The sequence below is a fragment of the Molothrus aeneus genome, chromosome 1 (genome assembly GCF_037042795.1).
Source record: "Molothrus aeneus isolate 106 chromosome 1, BPBGC_Maene_1.0, whole genome shotgun sequence".
NCBI classification, from domain to species: domain Eukaryota; kingdom Metazoa; phylum Chordata; class Aves; order Passeriformes; family Icteridae; genus Molothrus; species Molothrus aeneus.
The window spans coordinates 70,552,027-70,577,935 of record NC_089646.1 but is presented as its reverse complement, the minus strand read 5'-3'; the positions used below and the strand labels follow the sequence as shown (position 1 = coordinate 70,577,935).

The 25,909-nt window shown below is 40.9% G+C and overlaps 1 protein-coding gene and 1 long non-coding RNA gene across 2 annotated transcripts; both read left to right on the top strand.

The window, feature by feature from the left end:
• Positions 1 to 67: 67 nt before the first annotated feature.
• On the top strand, positions 68 to 840 carry LOC136553805 (uncharacterized). Its single transcript, XR_010783225.1, has 2 exons — positions 68 to 298; positions 459 to 840. It is a non-coding gene; the product is annotated as an uncharacterized lncRNA (long non-coding RNA).
• Positions 841 to 10,830: 9,990 nt separating this feature from the next.
• On the top strand, positions 10,831 to 25,621 carry SERPINB5 (serpin family B member 5). Its single transcript, XM_066545580.1, has 7 exons — positions 10,831 to 10,944; positions 16,157 to 16,331; positions 18,820 to 18,957; positions 19,948 to 20,065; positions 21,242 to 21,384; positions 22,733 to 22,900; positions 24,123 to 25,621. Exons 2-7 carry the CDS (start codon positions 16,158 to 16,160, stop codon positions 24,513 to 24,515), a joined length of 1,134 nt encoding a protein of 377 aa, XP_066401677.1. The 5' UTR covers positions 10,831 to 10,944; position 16,157; the 3' UTR covers positions 24,516 to 25,621.
• Positions 25,622 to 25,909: the final 288 nt, after the last annotated feature.

The following is a 25,909-nucleotide window of genomic DNA, read 5'->3' as shown; positions in this document are numbered from 1 at the left end:
AGCGCCGAGCGCCGCTTCCGCCTCCGCTTCCGGGCACGCCCCGAGCGCCCGGCCCGCCCCGGCCGCGGGTGCGCTCCGGGCCGCGCTCGCCCGCTGGGTGTTGGGGCTCGGGGGGGACTTTGGGGAGTCGGACTCTCCAGACCGATTCCCCGGGCAAGGCAGAGTCACATGGAGCAGGTGACACAGGATCGCACCTAGGTGGGGTTTGGAATCTCTCCACAGGAGAGTCCACGGCCTCCCTGGGCAGCCGGTCCCAGTGCTCTGCCCTCCACGTAAAGAAGTTCTTCCTCATGTTGAGGTGGGACTCCTTGTGCTTTAGTTTATGGCCGCTGCTCCCCGTCCTGTGGCTGGGCACCACCAAAAACTGTCTGGCACCGTCCTCTTGGCACCTGCCTTGGGGATATTGATATGCATTAAATAAGATCCCCTCTCTGTCCTCTTTTCTCCGGATTAAACAGGTCCAGTCCTGTTTAATCAATCATGACAGTCATGGGCAAGTGTCACTCACCCGTGGGTTAGTGACGAAGATCAGGTGACGGTGATGCTTACGGAGTGGGGAGGAGGAAGTGACTCAACTCACCAGCAATAACAAACCAGTTCTGGAAAGTCAACTTGCTGTATGGATATATGGACATCTGCTAAATAAGTATCTAAATATATGCTAAATATCTTCCCTTCTGGTTCATTAATTCCTTTAGGGCAAAAAATGTATCTTGTAAACTTGACTGTAATAAACCCCATTCTTCCAAGTACCTCCAAGTTACCACAGTGCAGCTTTGACTTAATAATTCCAGTGTAACTGTTTTGATTTTATTTTGTAATAAAAGTCCTCTGAACCTTTTTGATACAGTAATCTGCGTACTCTGGGCACAAGGGAAAAAGGCACATCCACAGTTCTCCCTGTACCAGGGAAAGTCGTGGTGAATCTCTTAATTAAGTCATCTGGTTGGCAGTTTATTTTGGTAAGTGTCCTCATGAGTTGGGGATGCTTTGTTTGATTTTTAGACATGATCAATAACAGGTGTTCTCCTTGGATCAACTACAAATGTGTAAAGACATGATGTAGGAAAGACTAAGTTATGCAATCAGGCTTTGAGAAATGAGAGGGTAAAGAGAATTTGCCCCTAAAGACAACTGAAATTGGCCAAAGTGAAAGGAGAGATGATGATTTCTAAAGGAACCTTAAAGCAGTGTGGTCATCAGGATTCAAGCATAGCATCAGTGGTGGGAGGGGCTCAAGAAATTTGGGTTAAATATTGTATTTCCATTTCTTTCTTATTCCATCTTCAAAGGATGAGGCAAAACCATCCCTTTCACTCTTTCATGGTTGATTATGCCATCATGAAGCCTTTGGGCTACTTTTAACCTCCTTTTTATTTAACACAGGCTACTTCCTTGGGGTATAATTTCCTTTTTGGCTTTACCTTTTCATTCTGGTTAGTGCAACAGAATGATCTCAGATACGTTCCTGTTGCTAGTAATTCTGTGTCATCTGTACCTATGATTTTTAATTCTTTAATGTTATATTTAGGTTTTAGACCGAGGTCTAAAACAATATATACCTCACAAGAGTGTAAGTATGCCTCTCCAGTAACAGTGAACTGGCTTCCAGAAGAAACTCCAGAAAAAATGACTGGTTTCTGCAAATGTGATTAAAGAAAGTAAATCAGAAAAGGCACCTCTGTCATTTACAGATAACAGGCTAAATCTTGCACTCCTTACTTAAGTCTTACTCATACAATATTCCTGCTATAATTTGACTTTTTTTGCCTGAGGAAATGACATCAAGATTATTTATTGAGAAGCTAATGAAGTGTCATGTTAGGGGCATTACTTCAATTTGAGGGACAAGTAGAGTCACATTATCTAATGGTTCCCAGTGCTGAAGTTCCTGTTCTAAGAATGATTGTGTACAACCAAGTGTAATGAAAATAAAACATATTAAAGGTATTAATATGGGTACCTACTGGCCTCATCTAAGTCCATCCCATGACTGCCTGGGGCGTTATTGCTCACATTGCTATGGCATTACATGGCACAGGCACTGATGATCTGTGTTTCCTAAGGCTGAGTCAGCTGTTGTGGAGAGTGCTTCCTGCTGCCATGCCCTGGTTTGGAGGGAAGGGACCCACACTGCTTGTTGCCTGGACACCTTGGGCCAAGAGCAGATGGATACATCAATAAAACAAGTCATGCCTGCAGCACAGCCAGGTGTCGTGTCTATGACTCTCCTCTGCTCTGGCAGCAGAGGGGTGGCTGGAGATGACTAATGTTACCTTCAGAGTGAGATTGGCATCAGCTAAATGACGTGAGAGACATGCAGGTAAGGGAAGTCCCTGCCTTAGGGACCTTTACAGTGCAGACAGACAAGGCAGGAGAATATAGCCTTGTTTTCCTGTATTTCTCTAGATGAAATGATTCTGAGTCTGGTCAGATCAATCTGATGTGGGTAACAAAGGCTGTCAGTAGCAATACTACCAAGTAAAATTTAGGTTGTCCAAATTCCACTGCGGCACCTCGATCCAGTTTGGTGTACACATAATGAGCTCATGTACTTGGGACAGGACCTGCAATGCAGTTGTGGTGCAGCTGGGTCTCTTCTTTGAACCATGCTGAGCTGAAAAGCAGGAGCACTTCGAGCCACCAGCTGCCTTTGGGAGCCTTTCTACCTGTTACATAGTGCCTGGCCTGTGGGAGTCCTGCTGCTGTGGTATTCCCAGGTGGATGGCTGCCATACATAACCCCTTTAATAGCACTGAAACCACAGCAGCCTTGTGGACAAGAGCTTATTCCTGAAGCACTCAGGAAATAATTAAAGCTGTATTCAGGACCAGAAGGACTGACAACAAAATAAAGCTGTGTTACATTTATGGCATTAGAGACAAGAATGAGCTTTGAGGCAAGACTTGAAGCACTGGGTTTTGAGGATTTTGTGGTCCTCCAACTCTACCCAGTCTGAGATGGATGGTGACAATATTTCCTGCCATAGTAGAGTAATGGGTGTGGTTGTGTCTACCTGGAAAAGAAAACTTGAATTTGTCACTTTTGAGCTAAACACTTAATATTTCTTAGTTATGTTATTTTTCAGTCTACTTCTGGTTGAGTTTTTAAACTTGGAAATTCAAAATATGTAAATACTTGAAGGCACACTGATTTCAAAACAGGTTTGCATATATACAAAATGTTTTGTTTTCTGGACTAAGCTAGTTTATTCCAGGCAATGGAATGACAGTATATTCTTGTAGTTTATATTGAGATTAATCCAGCACAACATGAAAATAGTCTATGACAATGATTGCAGGTATAACTCAGGGCACATTTTGAAGCTGTTCATTTGATCTTTTGACAGAGCATAGAAATAAAAATGTTTCTTATTTTTTTAAGTTGTGAAATATAGTTGTGAAATATATAGTCCACTGCTACTACTGTGTTTTGATAACTTGTTGAGATTGAATAGAATAAAATCTCTTCGATGATGGCTTTTTGTACAGTTGAGCAGATGTGGCCTCAGGGCTGAATTGGCTGACTCATTTTCATTTAAAACACACAGTTTTGCCAGCTGGAAACTGCCAGCTCTTTTACACATATATGAGTTCAGGGATTTTGTGCTATGCATTGTTGAGTTTGGTGCAGCAGTATTTCTTTTTGAAACGTTTTCATAGTCACAGAACTTAACAGCCTTATATAGCCCTATTCACCTCAGAGATTTTATTGTTAAAAGTTTAAAAAGTGCTCCCCAGCCAATGTTTCTTTGAGTTTAGAAATGTTCAAGTTTGGACTGTGCACTTTAGATTGCTTCATACTGCCTTCATTTAAAATTTTGATGACCTGTAGAATAATTGGAACAACTCCTAAGGATTTTCTACATGCTCTCATCAGCTGGGGGTCTGTTTTCATCACTGCCAGATTTTTCAAAAATATATGCTGTAACCCAAAGAGAAATCATCGGTCTCATAAAATTGGTAGATCAGGCTCTACAACCTGTGTTATGAAAGGGTTTGAGCCAGCTGGTTGTCACAGCATGTGTCTTACTGTCTTAAAAAAGACACAAATCTGTGAGTTGACCCAGATTTTCTTTCCCTGAATCTCCTATGCAATAGAAAATCTGTAGTGTTTACTGTTGCCAGAGTACCAGAAATCTGAATTTTGTTAGGCAGGGAGAAGCATAGAAGCAGTTTTGCTCCAGTAGGTCCTTTTTAAAGTATTACCAGACTCCTCTAAACAGATGACAGGGGAATAACTTTTGCCATTCCAATATACAGCAGAATAACTGAACTTGGCTGTTGCAAAACAGAGATTCATCTGCATGAGTAAGTTTTAAGACTCATGGGCTGCCTCTGATGCTTCCAGACTTAATTTTCATGCTAAATTCAAAGTGGCTTTTGCCTGTGTGACTGTAGAGAGCAGTGTTTCCAACATAACTGAATGGCTTGTGGCCTGAATGATTAAGGTGATAAAGGGAGAGGGAGCTGGTCTGGGACAAGACTAGCTGTGAGCTACTGCAGTGTTGTCTGCACTAGATACCTGGGCTAGAATTTCCCTACTGGATCCCTGTTTATTAATCCCTAAGCCTTTTAATTAGGTATGGAAAGGAGCAAAAAACTGGATAGAGAGGTCATTTAACTTTCTCTTGATCCAAGCCACTCTTAGCAGAATAATTTTCATTTTAAGCAGGAAGCTCTTGGAACTGGGCTATTATTCTACCATAACTTGTCTACAGTGCTTCCACACGTACAGTGCTTCCACACCTTTCAATACAATTGTCTCTAGGAAGTCTGTTGCCCTTTTTTTACCCAAAACCCACTGAAGTCAGTAGCCACATTTGCAGTGGACTTTGAATGTTGGCCTCAGACAAATAGGGAAGTATTTGCATTACCACAAGTAATTACATCTTTCCTTATTACATTTTTGTGTTATTAAATTTAATGCCCTACTCCTGTTATATAAATGTTCATGTTATTGTGCTAGTAAGTTTATTAGCTTGTAATATACATGCAGTATCCTCTGAAGTTTTTCCATAGAGCTTAATGGGACCATTAGATCTCAGAAGGACTGAGGAAAACTAGTTTTCAGTGGACTGCCTATTGCCTGGGTAAATGTAAGTGGGAAAGTAAGAAGGAAGAATCCTATTATTAAGTCCTAGAACTTTCTTTTGTAAAACATATAACTGAGTCTCTCCATTTACAGCATTTTTATACTTTCCCTATCATGGGCTAATAAAATATTATTTTCTGCATGTTTTGTGGTGCAAGTCTTGCAGTCCTGGGTCAGTGGTCATAGGAGCTGAATCAACTGACTGTGGGAATAGCTGCCTCACTTTCATGGGCACCAGGTTTGCATTAGCTGGAGTCTTGGACTATTATTTGTAAATTTTAAAACCGGGACCCAAGATAGGTTTGCAGTTATAACTTCTGTAATTTACTGATTGCACAGACAACATGCAGGGTGTGTTTCTCCAAGTTGTGCATAAGAATCCACACAGTGTTTTGGTTGCCTTTCACCTGGAGAAGCAAGAATTAGCATGTCTTAGCTGCATGCAGGGAAAAACAAATACTTCATCCTACCCTGAAAACACACAAGAGGAGTAAATTCATCCTGTGAAGTCACGCCCATTTCCAGTGAAATATTCAGCAAATATTTATTCTAAGCTTTTATTTTCCTTTAATGTGCATAAATTCAGACTGTGAACCTGCACTAAGCAAGCCTGGGAAAATATGTGCCTTCACCAAGATTATACATCCAGAGATAACTGCTTGGATTACAGAAGAAAGTGACTCATCTACAGATGACAATGGATAATAAAAACAGGGGGGAAAATTCCCTAAATCTCATTCCCTCTTCCTCTATACTGATAAGGAGGCACCTAAGGGACTAGTACAAAAAAGACAGAGCTGGAAGAGAAGCTGTGTGTCAGAGTCGAGGTCTGCTACGGTGAGCAATGAAGGTCATGTAATTCCTTCTAAAATCTGCTGAATCTTGAGTTAAAACTGGTTTGGTGTCTGAGGGAGGGAGCTGCTTGGTCCTTTATTTCTTTTGGGAAAGATACTTCAGGTAATTTACCTTATGTCAATGTGATCTCCTCCCTCTCTAGAGTTTCCACATTGACAAGAACAATCTTATCCACACACAGGTTTTATTTTGCTATTTGAAGGCAGATAATTCTAAAATTGCTCATATGCTCCATTTGGAATTTACTAAGGGATTATTATGCTGCCAATAATTCACTAGTGAGGTCTTCCACAAATCTATAATCAAGCACAAAAAATTGTGGATATGTAAGGAAAGCATTCCCAATAGCAGTACTCTTGTGGTTAAGTGATTTCAACTAAACAGTACTAGAGAGTGACACTTCAACCATTGAAAATATCACTAAATTGAAAAAAAAAACTGGAAAAAACATAACAATGTGAGTGTGTTTGCATTTTTTTCTGGGACAAAAATAGGGCAGGTGATTTTGAATCACAGATTCAGCCTGGCAAAGGAAGGTGATGCAGTAAGTAACAATGGGCACTGGTGACAAAACTATTATGTTTGTCCCCATGAGATGGCACCCTGAACCAGCAGTGCACACAGGGATGGGTTCAAAGTTGGGGTTTTTTAATGTAAGGAATGGATCACAGGTGTTTTGGTGAGAAGTTATTAATCCAAAACATTGTCTCTGTTTTTATTTCATGGAAGTTGATATTTCTACAGTTCCAGAGTAATGTGTCAGAGTTTTTAGTCTGGTTTACATGTATTAATTTCCCCTTGTGTATCAAATTCTTAGTTATATTGCAAGGCTATTCCAAGTAGTCAGTCAAATCTGTGTCTTTATTAAGCTGATTTACACTAAGCAAAATGCCTGGTGCTAAGTGTTGGGAGCAACACCTTTAGGGAAAGTATTCAAATCTTCAACAACCTTATCTCAGCACACAGAATAATTAATTTCCTACTGAGCACATTAAAGGCCTTGTTCTCACTGAAATCTATGAGCTGCTTGGTTGCCTATTTCATTTTTTTTCCTGATGAAACATTTTTTTCCAATGAAACTTGTTCAGAAGAGTTCAGAAGAGCCTCACCAAAAAAAAAAAAACCAACAAAAAAAACCCAATACAAAAGTGAAAGCATTGAAGTATAAGAAATTAATTTCCTGTCTGTTATTAGAAGTAACCACTGGTGAGTAATACTTCTACATCAGCAGAGATGTCTGAAGAAAACTATTTTGCTACCATATGTGTTGGTTCAGTGTGTGGCTATGTGACACCATCCTTTACACATATTGGTGAAAATGCCTTGGGAGGGAAAAAAAAATAGGCTGTTTGTTGCTGTTCAGTTTATGTCTCTCTCAGTGGAAGCATGAGTAATGTTTTGTTATTGTAGTGTTATTTTAATTTCAAATTAACTTGTGGTTGATGTGATCTTTTACTCGCATTTCTTATGAAATGAAAAATACTTTGGCTATGGCTTATTCATGTTATTAAATAGTAATGTAGACCCATGCTATGTGAAAATATGAAAAGCTCTGCTGTGTGCACTTGTTTACAGACACTGCAGTCTTTCTTACCCTTTGAATATTTCTAATTGTATTAAAGCTGTAGGCCGCTAAATCAAAACAAAAGTGTACAAATAACCTCCTACCACTGGTTTCCTTGCAAGATCCAAAGCTTATTGTGAAAGCTGTAACTTGATTAGAAGATCATTCATGACTGAAAGCACAGAAAAAGTGCACCAGTTTTAGTCTATTCATTATTCAGTCCCACTTATAGATGATTCCCCTTGTGGTCTTCTAAATATGTGGGCATTAATTGCAATCAGACATGCACTAAGAGTCAGTGATTAGGGGGAAGGAAAAATAAGGACTACAGTGGATGCTTTGAGCCTCTGAAATAATTGAAATAGCTCTTCATTCTGTATTGAGCAGCAAGAGTATTCCCTCCCTGCAGCAGGAGTGGGGAGAAGGCAGCTGGTGTTTTTTCCTTTCCAGCAGCATGTAGGAACAGTGTTCCTAGGAGGGAGTGGCAGGGAGAGCCAGGGGAGAGAGGAAGGACTGAGAGCAGTCTGAGTAACAGGAGAGTCACCTGGTGGGTTGCATCCCTTCTGCAATGGAGTGTGTCTGGCATGCCAGTTCAGAGGTGCAGGCACACAAATGTAACTGCTGGATCCTAGCATCCAGCAACATCTTTGGATTTTTCCTTGAGACCTGGAAGAGTGAGGACAGTAGCTCATTTATTACTTTGCCAGTAGACTGTAACTTGGCTGTGTTAAAGGCTTCACACTAAGATTCAAAGTGTTCCATGTCATATTCCCATTGTTTCTACCTTATTCTTTTAACCTATTTTTTGATAGGAGATGTCCAATTCACAGGGGGCTTTAAAATATTTTTTTTTTTCATAAGGAAACATCTGGTTATTGGTTCTATTTTTTTTTTAATTGTGGTGGTAGAAAAATAGCTCATAATAGGTGTGAGTTGAAAATACTTTGAGATTAAACTGAACACAACTAATTTAGTGAAAGGCAAATGAAGGGCATGGGGATGCTGATACAAGTAGTTGTTATTCAGTCAGACTGAGGAAGAGTGTTCGTGGACACACAAAGCTTTGCTTCTTGTGCTGTGCAAACTTCAACTACCTGAGTTTCAGCATCTTCTTCCTCTTCAAGTAAGCATCTTCTGCTTTCACACATCTTCCGTGTTGGTCTGTAAGTAACAACCAGTTATATACCAGCAATTCCCATAAATCTGAATAAGTTGCTAGCAGGAAGTCACTGTAGTAATTCTAACACTGCTTTCAAGAGCAAGTGAGCCCAAAATGTCCATTCTTAGGGGAAGCAAAACTGCCCTGTGAGTCACTCAGTTACCAGAGCCAGTGTACTTCTTCACTTGAAGCATAAAAATTGCAGCAGTAATTACTAGTTTCATGGCACCATGATCAGAATTAATTAATTTCTCAGCACTAACTAGGTCAGACTGAAGGATTCTATACTGCTACAGGGTGCCAGATCTCAGCCATTGCAGAGCAGGTACCCAGTGAAGTGTACCCAGTGATGTTTACACACCTCCATCTTGGCTATGCAGAGCCCTTTCCCTTCTCCACTGTCCAGCCCTTTGAGGCACATACTTATATCTGTATTTCCTGCCTATCAGTAAGAAGGAAATGGATCTGGTGAGTTGTGCTGTCTCTATGAAGGCAGTCTGCCTGATGTCCACCTCCCCACAGCTTATCCAGAAGCTCCTGAGCCACTTCATGGTGACTATACTTGTTAGACCTGGGTCTGAAAAAAGGTTTGCTTCTGCAGAGATGGCAACACTTGGCTTTAGATTACCTGCAGACATCTGAGAAGAGTCTGACAGCCAAAATTATTGTGTATTTTCATAAACATTTCCCTTACAGAAAGCTTAATTAGATACATAACAATGATGTCCCAGATGGCACAGTTTAGCTAACTGGCCTGTATCTTATTTTAATTGCCTAAACATATCCACACCCTGTCTTTGTTATGAATTCAGTTATGGAAAAGGATATGAATTTTAAATTTGCTCTCTGGCAGTAATGGAAGGTGAACTCCATCTGCATCACAGCAAAAAAAAAAAATTAAAAAAAATCATTTGGGTAATAAGATATTAGAAGTCTCTTGGAAGGAAACATGGGTAGGACCCAATCAGGATGCTGTGGTGTCATCTGATTTATGCTCAAAGCAACACAGAAACATGTCATTCCAGAAGGAGATACCATCTCCCCAATTCCCACTGTCACCAAGGGAGTACCATGCTGGTGAAAATGCATCCTTTGGTATCCTACCCCTTTCATTTGGGCAGCTGGGCACACCAGCACTTCAAACCTGAAAGCAGATTCAATTATCTTGCTTGTGCTTTTTGAAGTCTAAAAATATGCAGGGCCACCTGGGGTTACTTGAGCTGTGCCTGTGGTGTGAGGCCATTTCCTCACGGGGACTGAGGGGCAGCCATGGCCTCCCGGGGGTACTTGCTGGTGCTTTCCACTGCAGACAGCTCAGCTGCCCAGCCAGGGAAGTGAGTGGAGCAGGGGCAGGGCTTGGTAAGGGCAGCATATGTCTTTCAAATGATAGAAAATAGACCTGGTGGGCTGCACTGGCACCTCTCTCTGTCCCTTTCTTTTCCCACCCTGTCATGTTCATCAGCACTAAGGTGGGCTGTATTTACATGAACCCAGTGGTGCCCATTCTGGAAGTGAAGGGGTGGGATTTTCTGTTCCCTACCACTTCTGGGGACAGCTGGCAGCAGGGAAGGCTGCTCCCCCACAGAAGACCTGGCTGCTTATGGGAGGGAGCTTTGCTTTGCAGCAACAAGATGTTTTCCTTTGAGCATTAACTCCAGTTTGACCTTGGGCTTTTTAGGCAGCCAAACACACACATATGCCTCTTGGGCAGAGTTAAGATACTGCCTTAATGCATATACAGATGCAAAGTGCCCAGCCACACACTTGTATGTGTTTTGGTTTTCTTCTGGGTCACTTTTTCACTATTACAATTTTTCAGCAAATAGCAGTAATTCCACTTGGAGTTTCTTGGAGTGCTGGTTTTGCTGAGAAGATCTTTAGGTTGCTCATCAACTCCTGCATTCGCTCCTTCGTTCGTTCTTGTCTGCTGCCTTTTGTACTGCGCTTGCTGAACGCAACACACAGGGCTGCTCTTTCCTGCCAGAGCTTGTTGTTGTCTTCAGTGGCTGGGCAGGCAAAGACAACTCTGGTGTGAATCATTTTGCTCCTCCAATGTAGGAGTTGCCACGAAGAATGATTAAGGGAGGGGAAAAAAAAGCGAGAGTTGAGAGGGAGTGTGTGTGTGCACAAATTAGGCTGGGAAAGTGGGAGTGGTGTCAATGAGTAGGCAAGTAACAGAGTCTTCTGCTCAGCAAGGTTTCTGCACGGGCAGCTGGTTCTTTGTGCTGTGCTCACTTCATTGATTCGTTTTCCAGGATTATAGCCTTGCAAAGTAAGTACGGCTTTTTTCTTTCTCTGATACTTTAATTTATGCTGAGCTAAAAGTTAACAAATCTTGGCTGTGAAACATAATTGCATGGAGGGAGTGGGATAAGGAAATTTGTGCCAGAAATGTACACGTGGAATCCAAGAAGCTTTTTTGCCTTCCCAATCGACACTGTTTTGGTTTCATTTCAAAACTGCTGCAATTGCTATGCTAGGATTCTTTTTTTTTGGAAAGATTCGTTGGAAGCAGTGAATAAGATTTGGCAGGTGAGACAGCAAGGGCATTAGGAATTATTAAAATGTGGTGGTTTATTGCAAATGGCTATTCCCATATTCGAAAAAGCAGGTTGTGTATGATGCCATGAAAATCCTCCATATGCCAAAGTAGGATTTAGGTTGGTTTGTAAGCCCCTGCTAGAAAGGAATATTCCTCTCGTTTTCTGAAGAGATGTGTACGCTCTGCTCTGTTTGCTCTGAGTTATTAACCAAGTGACTAATCTGCACTTGTTTAAAGTGAAGGATAGGAGCTTAGGCCTAGTAATTACACATTTATTTTCAGTGTGACCATTTAGTTTGAACAGTTCACTGGCTATTGAAGTACAACAAAGCATGTTGCAGTGGCTTGTTTCTCTTTCTTTCCTGGAGTGACTTTCTCCACTCTGTTGCTGACAATGCTTTTTCCTCAACCATATGAGATGCTCTGGTCCCACATCAGTCTGATGTCTTGCACTCCTCGATGCCTGTTCAGCCAAAATTTTGTCCTTGGTTTTTTATCCAGGTAATTTTCCAGGTGGAGAGTTGTCATTTCTGTAGAAGAAGAAAAGGCTCAGATAAATCTTTTCATTCCTTTGTATCATGTATGCTGAGTAAGAGCTGAAGTAGGGTCATGTTAAACTCTTGATCTAGTTTCAATATTAATGCCTCACTTGTGAAATTTGCATGTGGGTTGTTTTATATAATTCATCCTCTTGGAATTTTGTTTCGACTGGAGAGACTACAGCACTGGCACTCACAGCTCCTGAGATATAAACCAAATATATCCCCCAGGACTGGATGGCCAGCATTATCTAAGCTTTATCTGCCACAGGTGTCTTCTCTTGGAAAGACTGCTTAACCAAGAGAAGAATAAAATAAATACTTGGTTCTGCTTTATTGGATTATTCCTGCCATACAACTAAGTTGACTTGTCAGACATTTGCACAGAGATGTTGCTATTCTTGTGATTATATTTTTGAATATAAGTTATATTTTGATTTTCCCTTAGTAAGCAGATAGTAATAAAAGCCTCCCTGTTGTTGGTTTTTTTTTTTTTTGGGAGGGGGTTTGTTGTAGTTGTCATTGAATCCAAGAGTGACTAAGCAAAAACGGTGTCTTATACCAATAAACAAGTTTAAGTCAGGTTTTTCTGAACTGGTTCTGTAGCCTTTCAGCTCTCTTCTGTATCTGAAAATGTTTCTTTCACACTGTGACAGTCACAGTTTTAAATAAAGTTGGGTGGATCGCAAACTCCAAGTGCTTAGAAGATGCCCCAGTGCTGCAGGCCTTTCTGGAAATGCTGATTGTCTGCTTTCCTGGGAAAGGAGGCATCCAATGAGAATCCTTGCAGCAGGCCTTTTTAAAATTTCATTTTCAGTGTTTTGACTCCTCCCTGTTTGAGGGTTCCCTGTGATTACTGGCTCAGGAGCTATGTCTGATTTCTGAGACTGCTAATGGGCAGCTAATGGGCTTTCCTCTCACCGGGAGCGTCAGCCCTTCTCACCTTGCATGAACTGGCTTTACTGGACTTGCAAGGCTTGGGGTGCTCAAGGCTTTAAAGAGATTAAAGATTTTTTTAATATTTAATACTGTAAATTCTTTTCGTATTATGAATGTTGTAAGCTCTTAAACATAATATAATAAATATAACATAATATAATAGTCATTAATAAATGGAGAATAAAAAACAGACTGACCAGTTGAAAAAGATGGTGGAATAGAGATTATTCTTTGCTGCCCAGCCAATAATTCAAGGTCAAGGGTGCAACTGAGCTTTTTTCCCCAACAAAATGCCCTGATTGGTCCTTATTTCAATGATAGCATCGAAAGGAAGAAATTAGAATAGAGAGCTTTGCCACTACCAGAAACAATTTCACTCTCCTCCAAAGAAGCCTTGAGAGAATCAGCAGTTACTGGATGAACAAAGGTACATAAAAGGTTCACCATGAAATACCTCCTGTTTTTCTCACTGAAAAGAAACATCGAAACTTTATAAAAAATCATCCAATGAATAGTATGAGAGTTACTCATGAGGCCAGAGGAATTTTTAAGCCATGGTGCAGCTTTTAACTGGCATAAGGAAGAAGAATTTAATTCAATTATGTAAAATTTCCTATTTTATTTTCTTACTCTGGATGTCTTGCAACCCAAGGAAGTGAAACACAGGTAGTGCATCTACATCTCAAAGTCAACATTAAGCCAGAAAGGAACAAGGGATACCTTTAATTAGGCATGATTTCATACTGATTTTTACCCTGTAAGGAATATCCAGAGGCCTGAATAGAATAATATCATGTCAGCTAATACTAAATAATATACTCCATTAAAATTAAATTAAACTCCAAATTAAATGTTTTTTGGGTGTACTGCATGACTCATGAGATTTTTTGTATTATTTGTCTTTTTGAGGGTGGTTGATATTTACTGAATGACGCATTCTTGGTTCCCTGGGTAATTTTCCAGTTAGAAATACCTGTGAAGTTAGTACTTGCCCCAAATCTTCAATTTTGGGGGGTGGAGTGGGGTGGGGCAGAGAGAGAGAGATTGAGAATCAGACACAGTATAGGAGTGTATTGTCTGTTCATGTGAGAATGGCTGAGCTAATGGCAAAGATAAGGTAGGTAGCCTGTGCAGGGGAATTTATTTAAGACATGCATGGGCACAAAAGAGCACATTTGTGATGAGCAATTGCAAGGAGGCATTTAAAGGAATGATTTTATGTTTGCTTCTTTGCCCCGTTGTTCCAAGTTACTGCCTCATCAGCATTCTCAGTCCTTCAGACTTGTTCTGTCTTTTGCCACTGTCCTGTCTAAAGCTCTCCTCCCTTAAGGTGTGTGCTGAGCCCATGGTTGCTGGCAAGCTCGACTTTTCTGCTAATTAGTTGCTCTCCTGGCTGAGAAATGGTGTCTGCGTAAGCGAGGCGGGTGGTTGTGGTGCTGGGCTGGCACTTGGTCCTTTCTTACACCCATAAGATCTCTGAGATGTTTCCTGAACCTCATTGTGACATCAGCTCGGTGCCTGCTGATGCTGTGAAATGGAAACTCCCATGGAAAATTCCTCTTTACCAAGCAGCTGCCAGAGACTGCCAGAGCACTGGAAGGGAGACAAGTCCACCCAGACCCGTTCTGAATTCCGAGTCTGACAAAACCTCAGGATTTTGCAAAGCACACTCCTCTGGATTTTCATGTGGGGATAAGTTTCTCCAGTGAAATATGTTCAATGTTTGCCATCTTCAAGACAGATTCTTTTTCTTGTTTGATTTTTTTCTTCCCCCCAGTGGGAGTGGATTTGTTAGCAAGCAGTTTGTTGCTAATACCAACAGTCAGAACATTTTGCAGGAGTGCAGGGCTGGTTAGGTGTGCTTTTCAAACTCTGACTTAAAAAGCCTTGGTTTAATGCCACTGTATCTTTTATTAAACTTGATTAAATGCAGTGCATTTCACTAAACTTTTATGCTGCATGTTTTAGCCCAAAACAAACTAGTTGTCAAGTAAAACAATTGCCCTACCTAACAGATCCAAGAACGTGTATAAGTTAATTAAAATAAAAATAAAGACATTTATTTTGTAAAAGGCCTTCTGTAGTCAAACAGGTCTTACAAGTAAATCAAAGTTCTTTCTCTGCTGTGTTGCAGGCAAATTACGTGCCCATTCTGTTACTCCCACAAAAAATAGTTATAAAAATTTATAACTACCACAATTTATTTGGAAGTCATTACTACTGTCAAGTACCACAGCTGCTCTGAAGTGTCTCTATACAATGGTGTCAGATGTTCAGCTACATTTGGGCAGCATAACGCATGCAAAAATTTCCATTTCCTTTCTGTCTCTGTCAATAGCTTTGATGGAGCCATTTAGCACCAGTTTTAACAGTCTCCTTTTTTTTAGGGATACATGGTATTGAGGGCATGGTACTGCCAAATTCACTGTACTAAAGGGGTCATCTTCTATGTGATTGCTGGTCTAAAGCCAGACTTGTGCTATTGACTGAAATTCTGGGGTTCACCCTTCTTGGCTTGAATCTACACAAATGTGCTCATACAAAAGTACAACTTTGGGTATGTGAAAGCAGCCTGGAAGATGGGAATAGTCTCTGGCTTTCCCAGAGCATGGACAGCAGCAACTGTGCCTTGCCTTTCCTGACTGCACAGGTCATGTAACACCCCTGTGGTAACTGCAGTTACTGAGAGTGGTTAGGAAAATCTTTGAGTTAAAACAGTGCCAGTGATGGGTGGGCACACAGCAGTACTTTTTAAAAGGCCTCCTTTAAGTTTCTAAAATAATCTCAACGTACAGGACCAGACAGCTTTCTGGAGACTTCTGGCAAGGCGAGGGATAATCAACCCTGAGAGGAGGGACGTGTACCAAAGCTAAAGGTTTAATGGACAATTAGCCATGAAGCAAGATGGAGAAGTTATGAGACCATTAAAGACCTGTCTGAGAGCCAGGAGATCACAGAGCATAGGTGAATTACCTTCTGAGTCGGCACATTTTAAGAGTATCAATTAAAAACAAATTAAATTCATATATGATCCAGTTTGACTCAGTGTGTGTGGGTCACCCTGACCCACACAGATTTTCTCAAGTGCTTCTGATAATACTAGCTCTAGATAACTCATAGCATTGCCTGCTGTCTCTTGAAGATGATGACTATTATTGAACCTCTCCTCTCCTCTCCTCTCCTCTCCTCTCCTCTCCTCTCCTCTCCTCTCCTCTCCTCTCCTCTCCTCTCCTCTCCTCTCCTCTCCTCTCCTCTCCTCTCCTCTCCTCTCCTCTCCTCTCCTCTCCTCTCCTCTCCTCTCCTCTCCTCTCCTCTCCTCTCCTCTCCTCTCCCATCCTGAAAGTCCAAGATACCCAGTCCAGATCCTGGTGCCAGCCTCTTTCAATGCTCTGACCCAGCCCCACCACAGCAGGAACTAGAATTACAGACTAAGTGAGTCATCTCTCTTTTCTCTTCCATTTCAGGATGACAATGGATGCTCTGCAGCTAGCAAACACTGCCTTTGCAGTTGATATGTTCAAAAAGCTATGTGAGAAGGACAAAACAGCCAACATTATTTTTTCCCCATTGTGCACCTCAACGTCTCTGGCTCTGGCATACAAAGCTACAAAAGGTGATACTGCAGAGCAGATGAAACAGGTAAGCTGTCAGCAACCTGTTCTGTGGCTGCAAAGTTATATGGCTGTTGTAGGGGTCTTATTAGCTCTCATTAACTTTCTCCTGGATGTCTGGTTGCCTTGTAAGACAGATTTCAAATCATCCATCCAAACTTCTTGAATAGTTCCACACTCCATGGCCCTGCACAACAAAAGGGTGAAACTCTGTCTTAGATCACTGCATTTTCTAGATAGCAGTTTTTTCATTATTCAAAAACGCTTAAGCTTTATAGAATTGAAAATGATTTTGCCACTGCTGTCAGCAGCAAGTGTGTGTAGCAGCCCTGTCACTGACTTTTCCCCTTTCTCCCACAATACTGTAAAGAGGAGATGGATAAAGTAGAAGGGGCACAATTTAGTCCATGTTTCTCCTTTCAAGCAGCTCATGATGTTCAAGGCGTTTCCAGCATCATGATCCAGCATGGCAGTCATGATTCAATCAGTTTACGTGGTGCAGGGATTCAGCCCTCCAGCCTTGTCTGCTGCCTCTGTGTAAGCAGAGATTGAGCTGGATCCTTTTAATCCCAGTGAGGGTCCCCACAGTTTCTGCAGTTACCTAAAGGTGCATGAAATGCAATTTAAATATACATTTGTATGCTGATTATCACCTGGCTCTGAAAGACTCTCTATATATTTGAATGTATTTTCCCTCCTTTGGTAATTCCTCCATGTAGTTTCTCATTCACTGAAAGTACCCCTGAGCACAGCCTTCTGTGCTCCTACTTATGCCACAGATTACAGGAGTCTTGTGCTGTTCACAGAGCTGCACAGCAATATGTCCATGAAAGAATCATGGAATGATTTCTGTGGGAAGGGATCTTAAATCGCCATGCCACAGGCAGGAACATCTTCCACTAGACCAGGTTGCTCCATTGCTGGCATTGAAGACTTTCGGGGATGGATCCTGTAAGCTCTGCACATTTTTCCAAAGAGCATTTAAAAAAAAAAGAATTTAAATTTAAATTTAAATGGTACCCTGAAGCTCCCTTACCATTTCAAAATTCAAGCGTTGTCTTTCTGGTGGGAAAGTTAAAAATATTACCCTGCCCTTATTTTGCTTTCACTTGTGTCTGCAATTTGCTTTGAACCATTCCATAATAACAAGTTAACCTGCACCTCCTCAAGTGGAGCTCTGTTACACAAGTGCACTTGTGTTTCATATTTCTCTAGTGGTATTTAAAAAGTGCTGACTACAGATGCTAAGGAGAGCTTGGTATGCTTTTAAGTGTAATATCTCCTATTTTCCATGTCTATTCTAGCTTCTGCTTTCCCCTGAGTTTGTGCTTGGGTTTTAAATACTAGATAGAAAAGGAGCCAGATTGGCAGCTGTACTCTGGAACATCGGTCAACAAACTTGTGCCAAAAATTCTTTCAGGTAGAGAAGCTGCAGTAGCTTTCTCCCCCAACCTAGTTCCCAGGCACAGAAGCTTCCTGCACTTAACATGCAAAGAAATAAAACTGTTGAAGGAAAAGGAAATAAGCTGAGAAAGTTGTTTCTAAGGAGATGGAGTTGGCTACGACAGCTGTGCTGCTGCTGTAATGGGAGTTTATTTCCTTCTACTCCCACTGAGCAAGGAGAGGGGAGGTTATGGAAGGGTGACTATGGCAGAGCAGCAATTTTGTCTGTGAAGATGTGATGTGATTCTGGGAGAAAGAGCAGTAGTGATGTACAAAAGGAAAAGAAGGTCACAAGTGCCTGCTGTGCTTCATAAGGCAATTTGAGGCAGTGAGGAGGGTGGACAGGCTTCCTTTAATGAAACAGCCACCATCAAAGAGCCTGTAATAAGTGGGCATTAAAAGATGAATTCATATTTATAGGGTTATTTTCAAACAAAGGCATCATTATCCCAGTATTTCGTAGAACTGGACTTGTCGTTCCCAGGAGTTGGGAGGTAGCCATGTGTGGGTCAGCAGCCCTGCCCATGCTTATACCCTGTCTACAAAACCAAACACAGTTATCTTTATCTGATCAGTTCTTGCTGAAATGTCATGTGATGTCATGTATTAGTCACAGCAGTCAGAAAACTTGATGATCGGTCAAGCATTTTTGAGGGTATAGCCCAGTTCTGGAAAGGAGATTATCTGAGACCCTCACGTATCTGTCTTAAAAACTTTAGGATTTTGGGTGGGAATGTAAGTTTGAAAAAAGTATTATGACTCCATACTATGGAGTTTTAGTTGACTAAGTCACATCAGCAGCATGAACAGCTCTATTGGTTTCTTTGGATTGCTCATAGGAAAGAAATGCATTTGGTGAAAGTTCTGGTAGGATCAGGTTTTTAGATTTATGTGAGCATGCCAAATACATAAATGATTTTTGAGTGACAACAGTGAGAGGCCCTGTTATTAGCTTAAAAATAAAAAGCAACAGCTCTGGTCACAAACTAACAATTTTTGCTTAGCTGTTAGGAATGTTTAGACAATAATAATAATAAAAAAATGCTGAGTGCTTTTTCATTTTCATTTAACAGGTGCTCCATTTACAAGATGTCAAAGATGTTTCTTTTGGGTTTCAAACAATAACTTCAGATGTTTCCAAACTCAGCTCTTTCTTTGCACTGAAAATGGTTAAACGGCTCTTTGTAGACAAGTCTCTCAATCCTACCACAGTAAGTACTGCAGGAAAACCCTGGTGTTATGAATTACTTGGCCATCACGTGGATGGATTATGGTGTCAGATTGCAATGTTATTTAAAATTAATTCTTGTACTTTTGGTTGTTGGTTGACTGGACTCAAATGATGAACAGCATAATGTTGCCTGCTGCCATAAAGGTTTGTAGGAGGATAGATGAGTCTGCTGCTTGACCCCAAGCTGTGCAACTCTTACAACACCTTTAATTCTTTCATTAATATGCTTTAGGTCAGTAGCAAGTTTGGTTTTGAATGCAACATAACTTCTATGCCACATCAAAGTCTTTGTATTGCAAGTATGAGTGAAACTGAGTATAAAGAAAATTGGTGGTGCAAGTGTATGTCCAGTGCACACACCCAAGTAATTATTGCAAAAGCTTCAGTGAAGCTTTGAGAAGGCAGAAGCCTGACTATTGAAGCAGCACAAGTGAAGAAGGTGGTGTTTGGCCTTTTAACTTATGAACTTTGCAAAAAACTGACAAGAATGCTCTGTGTTGGGCTTTTCCCCCCCCAAAATTGTCTCTGAGTAGAGTCCCAAGCAAGGACAACATCAGCCTAATAGAGGTGTTTCAGAAAACTCAACATGCTGCAGTGATGCTGTGGTCAGATCACCTGCTGTTCAGCCTGTGTTACAGCCACCCAGGACCCAGAGCAATGAGTGTCTTCCCTGGTGAGGACAGACGTGATGGGAGCAGACTTTGGCCTCTATCTCAGTCTTGCTTAGGCCTGGACTGAGGGTTGTTCTATCCTGTAAACTCTGGCAACATGGTCCCTCCTGCAATATCAGTAACTTTACTGCTGATGTAGCACCACTGGTCTGAAAAACCTTGGGAGGGATGCGCTGGATGCATCACTGTCTGTCCTTGATGTCTCCTGCAGTTATTTAATACCTTTCCTCAAATAAAAATGAACTCCTTGACTACCCAAAGGCACTTAACTAAGGTAACTGGTTACTTGTGTCTTTCAGGACTTTGTCAACTCTACAAAGAGACCTTTTCCTTCTGAACTGGAATTAGTGGAGTTCAAAGAAAAAACTGAGGAAACACGAGAAAAGATCAACAAATCCCTTTCAGAGCTGACTGATGGTGGGTACAGCTTAACCTTGGGAATACTGTTTGCCTCTTTGGAGAAAGATCTTTATCCTTGTGATACCTCTTTAGGAGTAAATACATAGTGAAAGGAGACTAGGCCTACTATTTGGATTCATGAGGATTAGCAGCACTGACTTCACTGCTGCAGCACTTCTGAAGGTGGAAATGTGAGATTGACCTTGAATTAGCCTTGGGGAAAGCTGCTCACATTTGACTGCAGCAGGATAGGCTGGGAGAATGACAGGTCCTGGCTGTGTAGCATCACAACATGTAAAACCAAAACATCCAAACCTCTAATTCCTTTAAAAGCTTCATTGTAATGGGAAGTACTCGTTGGACTCTGAGTTTCAGGCTGTTAATTTGTATCTCGGCTGCTTTTGCCAGCAAGGGTGCCACAAGCAGGTGTGGGTCTCTCATTTGCCACCCTGTGAAAGCCCTGGCAGAGGTGGCCCTAGGGTTGGTTGCCACCTGTTGCCCTCATGTGGTGAAAATTTGGAAACACCACGCATGAGTCTCGTCCTTCCCAGGCTGGCACAGGTGCCCACGGGGAAGCACCTGGCCCTGCCTGGGCACCTCCAAGACAGGATTTGCCTTCCCAGTACTCTGAATTCAGGGTCATTTATGGCAGTACTTGAACCAGTCTAAAACAGAGAGAGTGGGTCATGACATTTACATCCTATTCTGAAGTCTGTAGCGGTACTTTGGATATTAACTGTAATCAAAGCAGCATTTTTGTTTTATCCTGGTTATCTTATTCTTGTGTATCAGTCTAGAAATGAGTGGCTGCTAATTTGAAACTTCCCTTCAAGTCTTGCTCTCCAAATGACAAAGTGTTTTTTCACTTAAACCTGTTGAATTTCACTGAAAACTCAGCACCCTCTTTAGGGTACTGAACAAAAGCAGGAGATGTGGTTTTGATTACATGCAATATAAACCAACAAAACATGTCATTTAGAAGATCTGCCTTGATCTCAAACCCCACATCAAAAATTAGGCTGCAATTTTAAGTAAGTGATCCTTTTTGTAATTTTCCATTAGAAAGAAAATCTTTTATCTGTGAGATGCAGGACACAAATGTGTTTAGTTCAGTGAAATGTTACCATATTCACTTAAAGCAATTGATATACTGCTAATGTATTGTATTAACAACCATCTTAAATCTGTTCACAGGAAAAATGGAGAATGTTTTGAATGAGGATAGTGTAAGTGACCAGACTCAGATTCTTCTAGTTAATGCAGCTTATTTTGTTACAAACTGGATGAAGAAGTTCCCAGAGGCAGAGATCAAAGAATGTCCTTTTAAAGTCAACAAGGTATGTTCTGGGGAAAAAAAAAAGTACTTTTTCTGTCATGAAAATGCAAACTTTGAGCTAAGGAAATCCCAATAAGAGGAAATGAAAAATATGTATCACTGTGACATTCTTAGACTCTACCTAATCTTACCCAGTGTTTCAACGGTCCCAGACTGTCCTGGGAGTATGTTAAGACAACATGAGCTGAGTACAAGTGGTAAGAAGCAGCCATTGTCTGCAAGGAGATGCAAATTCTCATGGGTAGCTTTTTCCAAGAGATTGGAAGGTTGCAGGTACCAGAGGCTGCATCCAAAAACCAGCAGAGGTGAAGCACATTGCATTTCTTGAGCTGGTGAAATGTGTACAGTTGTGTCACCTCTTTGACTACATCCCTTAGGTGCCTGGCCCTGTGTTTTCCTCTTCAGAGATGTCATCCCATCAGTCTCCCTCTTTCCAGTCAGGCTCAGGGCTGTAGCTCCCTGCATGTCAGTCCTGCTGAGCCATGAGGTCCATGTGGGAGCAGCACCTGTGCATTCAGGAGTCTGTGACCAGTGGTGAATATTGTAATCAGAAAACTTACAGCCAAGATATAAAACAGCACAACATTTGTGGGATAAAGAGATTATATTCCAAATAGACACACATATAGAGATGCATAAGCAAAGTCAGACTTTCAAGTTCTCTGAAATATTAATAAATTACTTCATCAGCCAATAGTTCCAGCTAAATAAGTTATTAAAATCACACAATCCACACTAAATTTTTTAAGTGAAACAACTCAAGATTTTTTTCCCCCTAAAGTAACATTTTTCTACTGAATTTGTATTTTGAACACTTTCATGTGGACAGAACAGTTTTAAAGTTTTCCCTATGAAATAAAGTGTTTTGTTTTGTTCTGTTTAATTTCATTCAAAAGCAAAGACTTAGAGATTTAGGTAAGCCTAAAATTTCTTCTGATTCTGTTTCAACTCCTGAACCAAAATATCAATTATTGGAATGAACAGCTTGACCTTCACTGTTGAGCTGTTCTCAGTGCTTGACACTTGCTAGCATTACAACACCCTGTAGACAGTGTAGTTGGTTGTACTGAGTGAAAAGGCATGAAGGGCCACCAATATTAGATAAATTGCACTTTTAAGGCACATTCCCCCGTATGCTATTGTATTAAGTAGAATTCTGTTCCACTTTTCTATGGAAAGCTGCCTACTGTAAAAAGCCAACTCTTGCTGCTGTTTTCATGACCTGTGAAAACCAACAAATTCCCTGGTGGTTACTCAATGTATCCCTTCCATGCAAGCTTACAAACTTTCCTCTGTCACCATCTTATCTGTGAATTAAAATGAATTATTGTTTCCTCTGTGTTTTGCAGACTGAAACTAAGCCAGTGCAGATGATGAATCTGGAAGCTACTTTTTGCCTGGGCTATGTAAAAGATTTAAATGTTGCCATCCTTGAGCTCCCATGCCTTAACAAACATATAAGCATGCTCATTCTCCTGCCCAAAGAGATTGAAGATGAGACCACTGGCTTGGAGAAGGTGAGAGAAAAATAGAATTGCTATGATACTTCCCTTGGAAACAGCCCATATAATGCCATATATTTATGGAATGTTTTTGTTATTTAGAAGCAATGCATAAGGAAACACAAAGTAACTTTCCTGTGAATTTATCATCTCATTCTGTTTCTCTGTTCCTCCTCTCATATTTGTGGCATCATCATTTTCACTGTGTCCAGTGGGAGGTTGTACATGAAGCTTTGATCTAGATAGGGAATGCACAGAAAACAGTGTAAAGTGCAGAAGGTGCCCTTATTTCTGGTATCCTTATTTTTTTTCAATTGACATGTGTCCATGATTTATTTTACTAAGGTCTTACACTTCTCCAAGTTTTTGAGCAGAGATGCCTCCAGATGAGCCATTTTTAATTACCAATTGCACATAAATGTGAAAATTAATACAACATTTCTTAAAGATCAACAATTTCTTATGTAATTTCTCTATGAAAATTTTACGACATATTTTCAACCCATTCAAAGTTTATTAAGGACTAAGTAATTAATAATATTAATTAATAGTAAAGTTATTTAAGGATTAAAAGACTGATGATCACTTAAGTCTCCTTTGTAATTTGTACAACTGGCCACAAATTTTAGAGGCAGGAAGGATCTGTCTTTGCAGCTGTAAGATGCTTTTATATGTTGGAGTAAATTACAGAACACACCTATCATAAAATGCAAATGGGGCCTTTCATGATACCAATTTGTTGTGGCCTGACATTCTGCCTCCTCCCTTTCCAGTTTAAAAAAAAAATTGCTTGATTGCTGCATGTTTGATTGAGATCAGGCTCTGGGTTTGGATTTTGTGTCCCAAATACCAGCAATTTCATTACTCTTTAGAGTCAGGAATAAAGACTTTTGGATCTCTGCCAGTTGGCCAGGTGTAACCTGGGTAAGGACTGTCTTCCTCAGGTTCCTTTGTATGGTTGTTGTGGTGATTGCTTATCAAAAGCTTGCCAGAGCATGCACATGCAGAAGAGTTGCTCCAGAGGCCTGTCCTATGGATTAAATCATACTTGAATCAATATAACTGGGAGTATGTTAAGCCTGAATGCTATGGTTGTGAATTCAAAAACAAAAATTGCCTGTGGACTTTATTTTTTGGAGGTTTGATAGGAGTGAGAAGTTCAGGAATGGTCTTTTCTTTTCTCCTTTCACTTTCCTCAGACTGCTCACTAATTTCCTTTGTTCGTTTATGTTTTCAGCTGGAAAAGGCACTGACCCCTGAGACATTATTACAGTGGACGAATCCCAGCATGATGGCCAACACCAAAGTGAATGTATTTCTTCCAAAGTTTAGTGTGGAAGGTGACTATGACCTGAAGCCCCTTCTGGAAAGCCTGGGAATGACAAATATCTTCAATGAAAGCGCATCAGATTTCTCTGAGATGTGTGAGACAAAAGGTGTGGTTGTGTCAAAGATCATCCATAAAGTCTCCTTGGAAGTCAATGAACAAGGTGGTGACTCCCGAGAGGTACCTGGATATCGGATTCTGCAGCACAAAGATGAATTTAAAGCTGACCATCCATTTATCTTTTTGTTTAGACACAACAAAACTCGCAACGTGATTCTTTCAGGCCGATTCTGTTCTCCTTAAGCGGGGCGTGTTCATTACAAAAAAAGCACAATTACATTTGTGGTGGTGCACACTCCTGTAAAGCTTTTCTTCCCGACTATCGCCTTTGAAAGGAAATCTAAGGGGTTCATATATATTGGCTGAGTAATACAATGTACTCTACATATGCAGCAGAAGTAGTTTCTCTCCTTTTGTTTCCTCCCCTTTAGCGGAATAATTTCCACTGTGAAGAACACACCATATTTTATTGAGAAGTATCCCAGCTTCAGCAACAAGAACATTTTGTTCCTCTGTGACACTTTTTTCCCCAAATGAAGTGAGAGCCTGATTTAAGATAGCTCAGGAGCTGGAAAGGGCTCTAGGAGGAAGAGCTGCATTCCTACTCCCTGGTGAAACCTCTCTCTCTCGTGACTCACACTCTCTGGATTCCTAATGCCTAAAAGGGGAAATGTGGACATGTGATATGCTCTCCCTCTGTACCTGGCCATACTCTGGTGGTCCAGGGTGCCCTACCAGACCCTGCCAGCACCCACTGAAGAAGTGGACAAGTTCTGCAGCATAGCTACAACAGTTCAGGCTGGCATCAGGATTTGCATCTGTGAAACAGCAGCCACACCAAGGCCTATGGACACCAGAGGCAAAAGTCATGGGGACATTATGTGTCCCCAGAAGACTCTTCAGCATGAAGCTCCCAGACTGGGGAGGTTGAACTCTGCTGTGGGGCCTTCTTTGACTCATTCCCTTCAGACATGGAAGTTGGGACAAGAGGAATCTTGTTGTATATATTCTAAGGAAAAGAACATTATGCAAATCAAGGCTAGAACACCCTTGGATTATTACTGGAAGTGCCACACTTCTCATGCACAGATTATCTGCCATTTCTAGTTCTGGATTCAGCATTAAGGAAATTCCTTACAGTTACTCAATGTCTAAGGCATGAGAAAGAAATAAGGACTTCAACTTGACTGAAATTAACATTGTAATTACTAGTCTTCAAATTCCACAAGAGATTATGGTAATCAGATTTCATTTCTATCTAAAGACTGCCTGCTGCATATGTTCAGTACTCGTTTGCCTAAATACTGTTCAGAATAAAGCACTATAAAACCTGTGTCAAATGTACAATACCTCTAGTGTCAGTCTGTGTGTTCATTGACAGTGTCAGTGATTTCATGCCTGACTTCCAATAAATTACAGGAATGGAAATAAGCAGAATCACTTAGGCCTCAAAGTCAAAATAACAAAAAAAGCAACTAAGTGAACATCTCGATTGCCCTTCTGAGCCACACAATGATAGTTCCCAGTCAGGACTATGTTACTAGGTGGTAAGGACACATGTAGAATTTAATTATGTATCCTCAAAAGATGGAAGCATTGTACTTGAGAAATCCTCTTGGTGTCTCAGGTCTGAAAGA